The sequence below is a fragment of the Siphateles boraxobius genome, unplaced genomic scaffold (genome assembly GCF_051911475.1).
Source record: "Siphateles boraxobius isolate OS27281-9 unplaced genomic scaffold, OSU_SipBor_1 8, whole genome shotgun sequence".
In the NCBI taxonomy this organism is placed as follows: domain Eukaryota; kingdom Metazoa; phylum Chordata; class Actinopteri; order Cypriniformes; family Leuciscidae; genus Siphateles; species Siphateles boraxobius.
In genome coordinates this window covers 36,002,295-36,014,547 of record NW_027509208.1, presented here as the reverse complement: position 1 = coordinate 36,014,547, position 12,253 = coordinate 36,002,295, and the positions used below count along the sequence as shown (strand labels likewise).

The 12,253-nt window shown below is 46.2% G+C and overlaps 1 protein-coding gene and 1 long non-coding RNA gene across 2 annotated transcripts in view; both read left to right on the top strand.

The window, feature by feature from the left end:
* The window catches only part of lrfn2b (leucine rich repeat and fibronectin type III domain containing 2b), a 48,706-nt gene extending 45,054 nt beyond the window's left edge, over positions 1–3,652 (top strand). Inside the window, exon 3 of the mRNA XM_077221218.1 lies at positions 2,303–3,652. Coding sequence (XP_077077333.1) covers positions 2,303–3,266 — 964 coding nt within the window. The 3' untranslated portion in view covers positions 3,267–3,652. The remainder of the gene's footprint in view (positions 1–2,302) is intronic.
* Positions 3,653–9,828: 6,176 nt separating this feature from the next.
* On the top strand, positions 9,829–10,866 carry LOC143729807 (uncharacterized). Its single transcript, XR_013200078.1, has 2 exons — positions 9,829–10,449; positions 10,648–10,866. It is a non-coding gene; the product is annotated as an uncharacterized LOC143729807 (long non-coding RNA).
* Positions 10,867–12,253: the final 1,387 nt, after the last annotated feature.

Below are 12,253 nucleotides of genomic sequence, written 5' to 3'. Positions count from 1 at the left end.
TGCCACACTTTTTCCTTACCACAGACTTCCCACTGAGGTGCCTTGATACAGCACTCTGGGAACAGCCTATTTGTTCAGAAATTTCTTTCTGTGTCTTACCCTCTTGCTTGAGGGTGTCAATGATGGCCTTCTGGACAGCAGTCAGGTCGGCAGTCTTACCCATGATTGCGGTTTTGAGTAATGAAACAGGCTGGGAGTTTTTAAAAGCCTCAGGAATCTTTTGCAGGTGTTTAGAGTTAATTAGTTGATTCAGATGATTAGGTTAATAGCTCGTTTAGAGACCCTTTTCATGATATGCTAATTTTTTTAGATAGGAATTTTGGGGTTTCATGAGCTGTATGCCAAAATCATCAGTATTAAAACAATAAAAGACCAGAAATATTTCAGTTGGTGTGCAATGAATCTAAAATATATGAAAGCTTAATTTTTATCATTACATTATGGAAAATAATGAACTTTATCACAATATGCTAATTTTTTGAGAAGGACCTGTATACTACACACAGTGGAAAGCATAAGTGAACACACCCATTCTAAAGTTGACCAAAAAAAGGAATAAAAAATCATATTTTGGAAATTGATCTTAATGCCTTAATTTAAAAAATTAGGAAACACCCAACCTTTAAGGACACCAATTTTCTCTGTGAATGAATAATGTATCGTAAATAAATACATTTTCTTCCTTAAAGTACAGGTTGCATAAGTCAGGACACCCCTATGTTAAATTCCCATAGAGGCAGGCAGACTTTTATTTTTAAAGGCCAGTTATTTCATGGATCCAGGATACTATGCATCCTGATAAAGTTCCCTTGGCCTTTGGAATGAGTATCCCTACTCATAATGATACGAGGGCAGGGACGAATACACTATCCAAAAAGCTGTTTGCTCACCATTATACTCTTGTCTAGATATATAATATGCTTGAGAACAAACAACAATAAATAGACAAAGACAGTTTCACACAGAACGCTTGATAAATACACAGAAGCTAATCAGTGCCGGCGGTATGGGGGGGCATTAGGGGGCAATGCCCCCCCAAATGTCTTTTATGCCCCCCCAAATTGAATTATGATATAATTTACAAAATAATATCAGTTTAATTTAATTCACATTTCAGTGAGAAATAATAAAAATATATGTCTACAAACTGCTCATTTAGCTGAAAATATAATAAAGCCAACATAAAACCACAGTGTGGAGCTGTGAGGAAACCCCCCTGCCGCCCCCCTCAATCACTTGCACGTTAATACATGAATGAAATGACTTTCAGTTGGCGCGAGATTCCTGGCTGCATTCAAAACAAAGCAAACAGATGAAAACTGATAAACTGTTTTGATAAAGGTAACTACATGATGCTTTTTTAATAGTAGGCTACTTTAAACGCTTATGTTGCAAAGCAGAATAAAGATGTGTAGCTTTTTTCTCTCTCTTCCGCCAGTGAGATAGCAGTTAAACTACTATCCTGTCAGTGAGAGACTGTGTGCATGTTCGTTAGCTTTGTTTATAATAAAGCTGTGGTCAGAGTCGGTCTTGCAATTTTTTTATAGGCCTATTTAACCCTTATTTAATCAAATTTCTTAAGAGTTGCACGTCTTGCAACAATGTGTAATGGTTTATGTGTTTATTGTATGGGTTGCATCACTTCATGGTAATAGCTAACAGAAAAGGCAGTAGCAAAAATAAATATAGGATATCTGATATCCGAAAAAAAGTCCCCATACCTAGTGCCCACCCATCGAATATAAATGCCCCCCTGCTGAGCGCAGTCTGAAGCCGGCTCTGAAGCTAATGACTGCTTATTCCAGGTATGCTTTATAGTTTCCTGGTCAATGACGTCACCTTCCGTCACGCCCGAGTTCCCTTGAAAGGGTTCCCTTCCCCATTTAATAATCATAAATGTTTATTGAGCATCAAATCATCATATTAGAATGATGGAAGACAGGAGTAATGGTGCTGAAATATCAGCTTTGATCACAGAAATAAATTACACTTTTCTATATATTCACATAGAAAACAGCAGTTTTACAATGGAATAATATTTCAATATTTTACTGTATTTTTGATCAAATAAATGCAGCCTTGTTGAGCAGAAGAGACTAGAGACATTAAAAAACGTACAGATGACAAACTTTTGAACGGCAGTGTACATGACTGATGTGTTTGTTGTTTGCTTCTATCAAACCCTGTTAATACTGTATGAACGCAGTGGATCAGATGATGAGATGATCTGTGTGTGATGAGTCTGTGGTTGTGTGTCCGCAGATGATCTGTGTGTGATGAGTGTATGTTTGTGTGTTCGCAGGATGATTCCTCCCTCCAGTCAGGCGTTCCAGGTGTCCAGTCTGGTGTCGGGGTGTCGGTATGACCTGTGTGTGCTGGCAGCCTGGGACGACACCGCCTCCACGCTCACGGCCACCAGCGTGGTGGGCTGCGTGCGCTTCCACACCAGCGACGGGCTCCCGCGGTGCCAGGCTCTGCACGGGCAGCTGCTGGGCGGCACCATGATCCTGGTGGTGGGAGGAGTGATCGTGGCCACGCTGCTGCTGTTCATCGGGATCCTCGTGCTGCGCTACAAGGCAGGAGACGGCGGAAGCGCTGAAGCTGAAGCTCCGGTCAGCAAGCTGAGCGACAGCACTGACTCCTACTCTCAGCCCAACGGAGGACGGCTGGGGCAGAACGGCGTTCCTCTGCTGCAGCCCAAACCCAAAGTGACCCTGCAGGACAGAGTGGTCCAGTTCAAGTCTGGTTCTCTGCAGAGCAGCCTGTCCTCCTCCTCCTCTTCCTCCTCAGGTTCAGGAGACGCTCCTCCCTACAGCCCCAACAGTGCCCTCGCCAGTGTACTGAGGGCCGCTCCGCCCAGACCCCGGAACACCCTGGACCAGCTGCTGGGGGCCTTCACGTCTGTGGAGCTGCGGGGCCCCTCCTCGGAGCCGCTCCCGTCTGGAGGCCCAGCTCCTGCTCTCCCGGTGGCGGAGCCTACGGACCGGGAGCCGCTGCTGGGCCGGACTCTAGACTCACGGATCAGCAGGTTAATCACGTCGCCTCTGGCCTCCAGACCCCGAAGGAGCCACTCGTTCGACACCGGCGACTTCACCGTGTCCCGTGCACAGCAGCTGTGCTCGTACCCGCGGCGATTCAGCAGCATCTGGACCAAACGCAGTCTGTCAGTGAACGGCATGCTGCTCAGCTGCGACGAGGATGTGAACAGTGGCGGGAGCAAAGGCTCCGGCGGGAGCGCAGACTGGGTCATGGAGAGCACTGTATAGGGCTGAACCTACACCCATCCTGCAGGACATCACCATTATTACTATTACTCGCCTTGCCATATCCAGAACAGGGGAAGAGTCAGGGGGAACTCACCAAACAATCTAGAACGTTATATGTGACCCTGGACCACAAAACCAGTCACAAGTCGCACGGGTATATTTGTGGCAATAGCCAAAAATACATTGTATGGGGCAAAATTATAGATTTTTCTTTTATGCCAAAAATCCTTTGAATATTAAGTAAATATTATGTTCCATGAAGATATTTTGTAAATGTGCTACCTTAAATATATATATATAAAAATATATATATATTTTATGAGTGGATGCAGCAATATCGAGGACTTCATTTGGACTAATTTAAAGGCGATTTTCTCAATATTTAGATTTTTTGCACCCTCAGATTCCAGATTTCCAAATAGTATTATCTTGGCCAAATATTGTTCTGTCCTAACAAACCATACATCAATGGAAAGGTTTTGTAGTCCAGGGTCCCATATTTCAGTGCAAAAAACCCTGCTAAATCTTGCAAATTATCCAGTTTTCAGCTAAACACGTCTATTTTCTCAGTAAAGTACGCTTATTTAACCCATGCTCATCAGGGATGATCACTATAATGATACTGTTCTAAAGAAATCATCTACATATAAAGAAAAGCAGAGTCCACATCATAATGGTACCATTCCTCTGTTATTGTTATCGCTGGAATCATTTTCAGAACGATTTTTCCAGCTGATGCAATATAAAAACATTGACAGCCAATCAGAATCCATTCTGCTTTAACAGCTCAAGCTTTTAAAGGTAATGCTTGCATGATTCAGTTATCATTCCTGAACCTGCACTGCATTCTGAATGAATTGCTCCTCAGTTGGCTGTGCTGATTCACTGGTGTGTGTGTGTGTGTATGTGTGTGTGTTTGTGTGCCTGCATGTCATATTTATGTCATATTTGGGTCTGAAACGATGGGATGGGTTGGAATATAAATTCTTGTGCTACTGCAGTTTTCTAGGCTGGTAAGAGCTGATGAACATAGACTGAGGAAATTAATTTACCATGCCAATGGTTTCCCTGAAGTGCAGTATACAGACTCTGTGAATATCTTCTTGTGCAAAAGTGTATATATGTGTAATGAATTTAAAGTTCCCTTTCAAGGGAACTTCGAGCTGCGTCAAACGCTGCGGGAACGCCCCTGCGTTGTGCGTCATGAAGCACGTATGGAATCAGCCCAATGGAGAGATGAAACGTCATAGGCGGGTGACGTCATCGACCAGGAAACTATAAAGCACCCCAAAAACACAAGCGCATTAGCTTCTGTGCTTTCAGTCGCGCTACATGTGAATCTGTCCCTGTGTGATATTGTCTGTCTTACATACCCTGCACCACACAAACAATTTATCCCTATATATATATATATTGAGAGATTATGGCGGACGAACAGCAGTTTAGAAAGTGTGTTCCTCCCTGCTCGCGTTATTTAACGAGCGGGGATACACATGATCTTTGTGTTGTTTGTTTGGGAGTTCAGCATGCCCAGTTTGCTCTCGAGGGAGCAGACTGTGAGCATTGCGAGCGTTTGCCGTTAAGGACGCTCCGCTCCCGCCGATCGCTCTTTGAGGAGAGCGGTTCGGTGCGCGCTCCCCGCGGTTCGGGTCCCGCTTCTGCCGAGGCAGAGCGGCGGCGCTTATCGTGGGGATCGCAGATGGATCTCACAGCGGGGTTTGAGACGGGCTCTGCCTTATCTCTCCCTTCACCTGTGAGATCCAGTGCCTCAGTCCCGGGTTCGGAAGCACGCGCTGCGGTTTCTTCCGCTCGGGCTGAGGCACCAATGCTGCAGCTATCCAGTTCTGAGGAACTTGATGTTGTTAGTGTTGAGGGAGATGTGGAGGATTCGCCACCCCACACTCCTGAGAGTGATGAGCTTATGGAGGTGTTAACAAGAGCTGTTGAAAAACTTAATATTGAATGGCCAGTGACTAGACAGGAGTCTGTTTCTAAATCAAAGTTGGATGAGAGATTTTTGCCGTCACGTGTGCAGCCTCCACGCCGGTGCCTGCCGTTTTTCCATGATCTCCACACCGAGGTGTCGAAATCATGGAGAAAACCGGTGTCATATAGAGTGTTTAGTCCCCAGACTTCAACATACGCTAATATTATGGGAGCCAAGGCTCATGGTTATGGTGCTTTGCCTCGTGTGGAAGAGACACTTGCGAGCCATCTCTCCCCCGAAGCAGCATCATCTTTTAAGGCACCGGCATTACCCACCAAGCCTTTAAGAAACACTTCGGCTTTGGTGGGTAAAGCATATTCGGCAGCAGGTCAGGCTGCGTCATGTCTGCATACTATGTCAATCTTGCAGGCATACCAGGCTGATCTGCTAAGGGACATGAGTGAGAGTGAGGAGGTCAGTACTGACGTAGTTCGCGAACTGCGTCAGGCTGCTGATTTATCCCTGCGTGCCACCAGAGAATCGGCCAAATTAATGGGTCGTTCTATGGCAGCTCTGGTGGCCGCAGAAAGACATTTGTGGTTAAATCAGACTAATATTAAAGAGAGAGAAAAAGCTTTTCTTTTAGATGCTCCTCTTTCTCCCATGGGGTTGTTTGGTGATGCTGTGAATTCAGTTATCGATAAATTCCAAGAAGAAAAGAAACAAACTGCAGCTTTTAAAAAGTTTCTTCCCCTTAAAGTTCATGTCCCTGGGGCTGCTGGGCGGGAGCAGCCCCGGCCGTCTTCGAGCTCATCACATAGAGCGCAGCAGAGGCAGAGTGTCGCGTCTCGTGCTCCCCCTGCTGGACAGTGGGCTCAGCCGCGACACTCTCAGCCGAAGCCTTCTCCCAGTAGAACTGATCTGAGGACAGTTATATTGGCTAAGAAGGCTTCGGCTAAGAAGAAGTCCTGACGCCAAGCCGTTCAGGATGCTGAGGGTGGTCCCCACCGAGGCGGAAAGGTGTTCACCTCTTTTTACGGTGCCCATTCCTCCTCGGTGCCCTCAGGGGCTCGTTCTGTCAACCCCGCCTTTATGCCGGGGCACAGACGATCCCAGCGAGCGCTTTCCCGAGGGACGCTCGCTCCCTCTGAGGAGGGTCTCAGAGCGGTCAGACCAGTTGTTCCCTGCCGGTGCGCCGTTACAGGGCGCTGCGTCTGCTGCTCAAGTTACACCAGAGGCCAGTCTCGAGAGGCTGGTACCCTTAGTAGAATTTCTGGCAGAGTGGAAAAGCCTTCCAAAAATATCTCATTGGGTCCTGCAGACAGTAGAAAAGGGTTATGCTATCCAGTTCAGGTGTCGTCCACCAAAATTCAGAGGGGTTCTGCACACAGTGGTGGGCCCCGAGCAGGCTCTGGTATTGGAACAAGAGGTGAAAACGCTCCTTCAAAAAGAGGCTATAGAACGGGTTCCTCCTCCCAGTTTGGAGTCAGGTTATTACAGCCGATATTTCATCGTTCCAAAGAAGGATGGGGGTTGCGTCCAATTTTAGACCTGCGCATATTGAATCGCTCGGTAGGGAAGCTAAAATTCAAGATGCTCACTATCAAGCAGATCGTGTCTCAAATCAGGTCCGAGGACTGGTTTGTCACGATAGATCTGAAGGACGCATACTTCCATGTGTCCATCCTTCCACAACACAGGAAGTTCCTGAGGTTCGCCTTCGGGGGCGAGGCGTACCAGTACAGGGTTCTTCCGTTTGGCCTAGCTTTATCTCCCCGCACTTTCACGAAATGCATGGATGCAGCACTAGTGCCTCTGAGGCTTCAGGGCATTCGTATTCTCAATTACATCGACGATTGGTTGATTTTAGCTCAGACCGAGCAGATGGCGGTTCGGCATCGAGATGTCGTCCTCGCTCATATCAGAAAGTTGGGGTTGAGGCTGAACGCAAAGAAAAGTGTATTATCTCCTTCCCAGAAGACCACTTTTCTGGGTGTCGTTTGGGATTCGGTATCGATGCGGGCGCGACTCTCTCCGACCCGCATCGCTTCGATTCTCTCAGCTGTGAAACAAGTGAAGCTAGGCCAGCTACTCACTGTCAAGCAGTTTCAGAGACTGTTGGGTCTGATGGCAGCAGCGTCCAACGTTATACCTTGCGGCCTGTTGTACATGAGACCGCTACAGTGGTGGCTCAGGACCAAGGGATTCTCCCCGAGGGGAAATCCGCTCCGCACGTTCAAAGTCACGCGGCGCTGCCTTCGTGCTCTGGTCATGTGGAGAGAAACTTGGTTCCTATCCAAAGGTCCTGTGCTGGGGGCTCTTTGTCGTCGCATAACGCTAACGACGGATGCTTCCCTCACAGGGTGGGGGGCGGTCATGAGTGGTCGCCCAGCCCAAGGTCTGTGGCAGGATCATCATCTTTCGTGGCACATAAATTGTCTAGAGATGTTGGCTGTGTTTCAGGCTCTGAAACACTTCCTAACAGACCTGAGAGGCCATCATGTGTTAGTTCAATCAGACAACATGTCGGTGGTCTCTTATATAAATCATCAGGGGGGCCTGCGGTCTCGCCGGCTTTACAAGTTGGCCCGTCAGATCCTCCTGTGGTCCCAAGGGAAGCTACTATCTCTGAGAGCAATGTATCTCCCTGGGTATTTGAATGTGGTAGCAGACTCCCTGTCGAGGCAGGGGCCGAGGCCAGGGGAATGGAGACTCCACCCCGAGGTGGTGGAGCTCCTTTGGTTGAGTTTCGGTCGCGCCGAGGTGGACCTATTCGCTTCCAAGGAGACCACTCATTGTCATCGGTGGTTCTCCATCACTCTTCCAGCCCCCCTGGGGTTGGATGCTATGGTGCAGCCGTGGCCGAGGTCACGTCTGTACGCCTTTCCCCCGATTGCTCTGTTACCAGGAGTTCTGGAGAGGGTCCGCCGGGACGGGGTCAGTCTACTACTAGTAGCCCCGTTCTGGCCGGCCCGAGTATGGTTTGCGGACCTGATTTCTCTCCTGGACGGTTCTCCTTTGGAGCTCCCGGTCAGGAGGGATCTACTCTCCCAGGCGGGGGGCACGATACTTCACCCCCGCCCAGAATTGTGGAAACTGTGGGCTTGGCCTCTGAGGGGGCCCAGCTCATAGACTCCGGTCTCTCAACCGAGGTTGTTGAGACCATTCTTAACTCCAGAGCTCCATCCACGAGGAAGCTTTATGCCTTGAAGTGGAAACTTTTCACTTCTTGGTGTGGAGAACACCTGCAGGACCCAGTTAACTGCCCAGTGGGTGCAGTGCTGGAATTCCTGCAGGAGCGCTTCTCCACAGGGTTATCCCCCTCCACACTAAAGGTGTATGTGGCGGCACTAGCTGCTTACCACGTCCCTTTCAGTGGAGTTTCTCTTGGGAGACACCCGCTTATAACTCGTTTCCTCCGTGGCACTTTGAGGCTGAGGCCAGCAGTTCGTACGAGGGTGCCGACTTGGGATCTGGCCATTGTATTAGAAGGTCTTTCCCTAGCTCCTTTTGAACCTATCGAAGAAGTTCCCGAGAAGTTTCTCACTTTTAAGACTATCTTTTTGCTTGCTATCTCTTCACTAAAAAGAATCGGAGATTTGCAGGCTCTGTCGGTTTCACCCTCGTGCCTGGAATTTGCACCTGGCATGGTTAAAGCTTTTCTGCATCCTAGACCAGGTTACGTTCCTAAGGTTCCTACTAATATTGTTAGACCTACGGTTCTGCAGGCTTTCTGTCCTCCTCCATTTATGTCATCGGACCAGGAGAAACTTAATTCACTCTGCCCTGTTAGGGCATTAGACGCTTATGTCCACAGAGCTGCCCTGTGGAGGAAATCAGAACAACTTTTTATGTTTCGGGCCACCCAGGAAAGGGTGTCCGGCGTCTAAACAGAGAATGAGCAGGTGGGTGGTTGAGGCTATCTCACTTGCTTATGAGTCGGCTGGCCAGCCTTCACCTTTGGTTGTCCGAGCTCACTCTACCAGGAGTATGGCTGCTTCTAAAGCTCTTTTGTCGGGGGTTTCCCTGAGTGATGTTTGTGATGCGGCTGGATGGTCTTCACCGCATACTTTTATTAAGTTCTATGACCTAGACTTAAGCTCTACCCCTGGGGCACAGGTGCTCTCGTCCTCTGTGCGCTAGTCTCACATGACGGTCATTTGGTCCTATGGCGACGTGGGTATTCGCGTTCCCGCAGCGTTTGACGCAGCTCGAAGTTCCCTTGAAAGGGAACGTCTCGGTTACGTATGTAACCCTAGTTCCCTGATAGGGAACGAGACGCTGCGTCGCTCCGCCATACTCCCGGCACTCCCGTTAGCGCTTCCTTCAAGCCTATCAGAAGCTAATGCGCTTGTGTTTTTGGGGTGCTTTATAGTTTCCTGGTCGATGACGTCACCCGCCTATGACGTTTCATCTCTCCATTGGGCTGATTCCATACGTGCTTCATGACGCACAACGCAGGGGCGTTCCCGCAGCGTTTGACGCAGCGTCTCGTTCCCTATCAGGGAACTAGGGTTACATACGTAACCGAGACGTTTTATATTTTTTATCTTGTTGGTTAAATGCTCCTCTTTCTTGATGAAAGAGAACTGAAATGCATTCATCTCATCCTCACTCTCTTCCAGCTCTTGTTTACTCGTTTTTCCCTATGAGAAATCATGTGTGCAATTTCAATGAATCTTCTAATATTTGAAGCTTGTTGTTTACATGTGATGTTTTTCTATATTTATGTATTTACAAAGTTGGTGGAACGACATGAGACATTAGTAATGAAAAATTACTGTTAAAACATATATGTTGTGTTATTTTGAGTCACTTTACAATGACAACCAACTGCATTTCTTGTGATTTAAAGTAAGGCCAGTCCAGATGTTCTCCAACAGGGTCTGCAGTTCACTGACCTCCAAGTGAGCCATGGGATGACTTAAAAGATTTAAGTATTTAATATGCATGCAATTAACACCCCCCAAATAACTATTGTGTTTAATGAAGAGCATCAAGTTCTTCGAACACTGTGTTGGTCAGGCGTAGAGAACCACTGGCCATCCCGTCCAGCACAGCTGGAGAAAACAGATTTGCCTTTGACATTGAAACATCATTTTGGGTTCACTTTTATCTGTTCTGCTTCACATGGATTTATCTGGTTCTGTTCACACACAGTTCAGTAACAGGAATGACACGGTATCACACATCCCAGATCATTCCTGAAGGATTCAGTGCGTTACATCAGGAATTCAGCTCGTCTGAGAAACAGAGGTATGTGTCTGAGTTAATTTTTCTCAATAATAGTTTAAATTAAACACAAATAACCCTGAAACATCCCACTGATAGTACTGTAGTGATATGAGTCAGAAACCAAACAAATCTGAAAAAGCATCCCAGCAAACGGTGATGGCTTCAGGTTTGTGTGCTGTTTACCCTATAATTGTGTAATGAATTAAATTATTTTTACAGCTGTATCTATTGTGTTGTCTGCCGTTTGTAGCAGTTATGAGCCGAACTGTGAAAGCTGACAGTGAGTTTACACCAAAATCTCACATTATGGCATAAATGATACAGATCTGATATCATCGTCGTTATTTTTGCTGGGAATTCAATGCACAAAATTGTACACAAAATAATCATGAATTAATGTCTATTTTTGATAATCAGCTGAATTAAATCTTTTAAAAATGAAAGGTGTTTGCCTTTTTTTCACATGTTTATTTGCATCTTGATGAACAAACCAAAACATCAGATTATTCATCACAAATGTTGAGCTGGTTTGTTGAGAGTAAATCACATCACAACTTGTGCTTAAACTAGTTTAAAGATGACTCAAGAGTTCTGTGTGAAGAAAGAGCTTCATATCATTAATGATTGAAACTTTAGCATTCAATCATTGTTTTTCATTTTGTTTTGGTTTCTGAAAGAATGATAAAACTATCAGAATAATACAGACCTGGTCAAGCAGCACTGACCCTGATCCAGGGAGAAATAAAAGTGTCAGAGAGTTGCGGTTCATCTTAAGAAATATACTTTCCCATGCACTTCAGTGTCATATCACTCAACCGACAGCACTAACAGGACTGAGTCCCACTGAGGGCCAATCTCTACAGGCCGGGGTGTGTTGGTATTGTAAGAAACTGTAGTCTGCCTCGACCCAGATTCCACTCCAAAATATATTTTAGAATGAGCTCATCCCCAAAATGGCTTAATTATCATAGAGATGATGGAAGTGAAGTTATATTGTTTCTTCACCATTTGGGTTGATCACATCCTGAGCAAATGGTAGTCAATTGTAGAATGAGAATGGGTGTGGGACACCGAGAACCCTTGTCAGTCAATGGGGTGTCTCAACTCCATTAACATGCAGAACACAGCTGTTACAACAAGAGCAACTTCATTTACATTAAGAGTGGTAAACTGTAACTGGATAAAAGGTTTAAGATTTGGATGTTCTGGGTTCATTCTGACGCTGACGAACCCCAGGTGCTTCGTGTACCTTGCCACTGCTATGCTGTAATAAACTTAATTTTTGAGTCATCATTTTATTCCTCATTCAAATAATTCATACGCAGAATAAAGGGGCGGGGCCTGGTTGAGTTAGTTAGGCCCAGTCCCAATTCGCATACTATCCGTCCAAAACAGTATTCGAAAATAGAATTAGTACGTCCCAAATCGTAGTATGTTGTTGTTGTGTTGAGGGTTCCAAAGATACCCGGATGGTCTTCTATTTCCGGTCAGAATCCGAAGTGCAGATCAATGCACACTCTAACGGCTAAAATTGCCCACAACCCATCGCGCGTTGGACGAGGATTCGGACGCGCGAGTCCACCGGTTATGTAGAGATATTTAGAGGGGTTTGAGTGATTAATTATCAGTATATATCCTGACGGGTAACCTGAATAAAGGTATTTATTCAACATTGTCTAAATTATATTGCATCTGCAGCAGCATTGTGAACTTTTGTAAAGATACGTTTAGCCATTACCTTTTAAATGCATCATTATATTCAAATTGCAAACACATGAGGAGAGTCTCCGCATGAAAGACCCACGACTGGCAGATGAACGTGCTC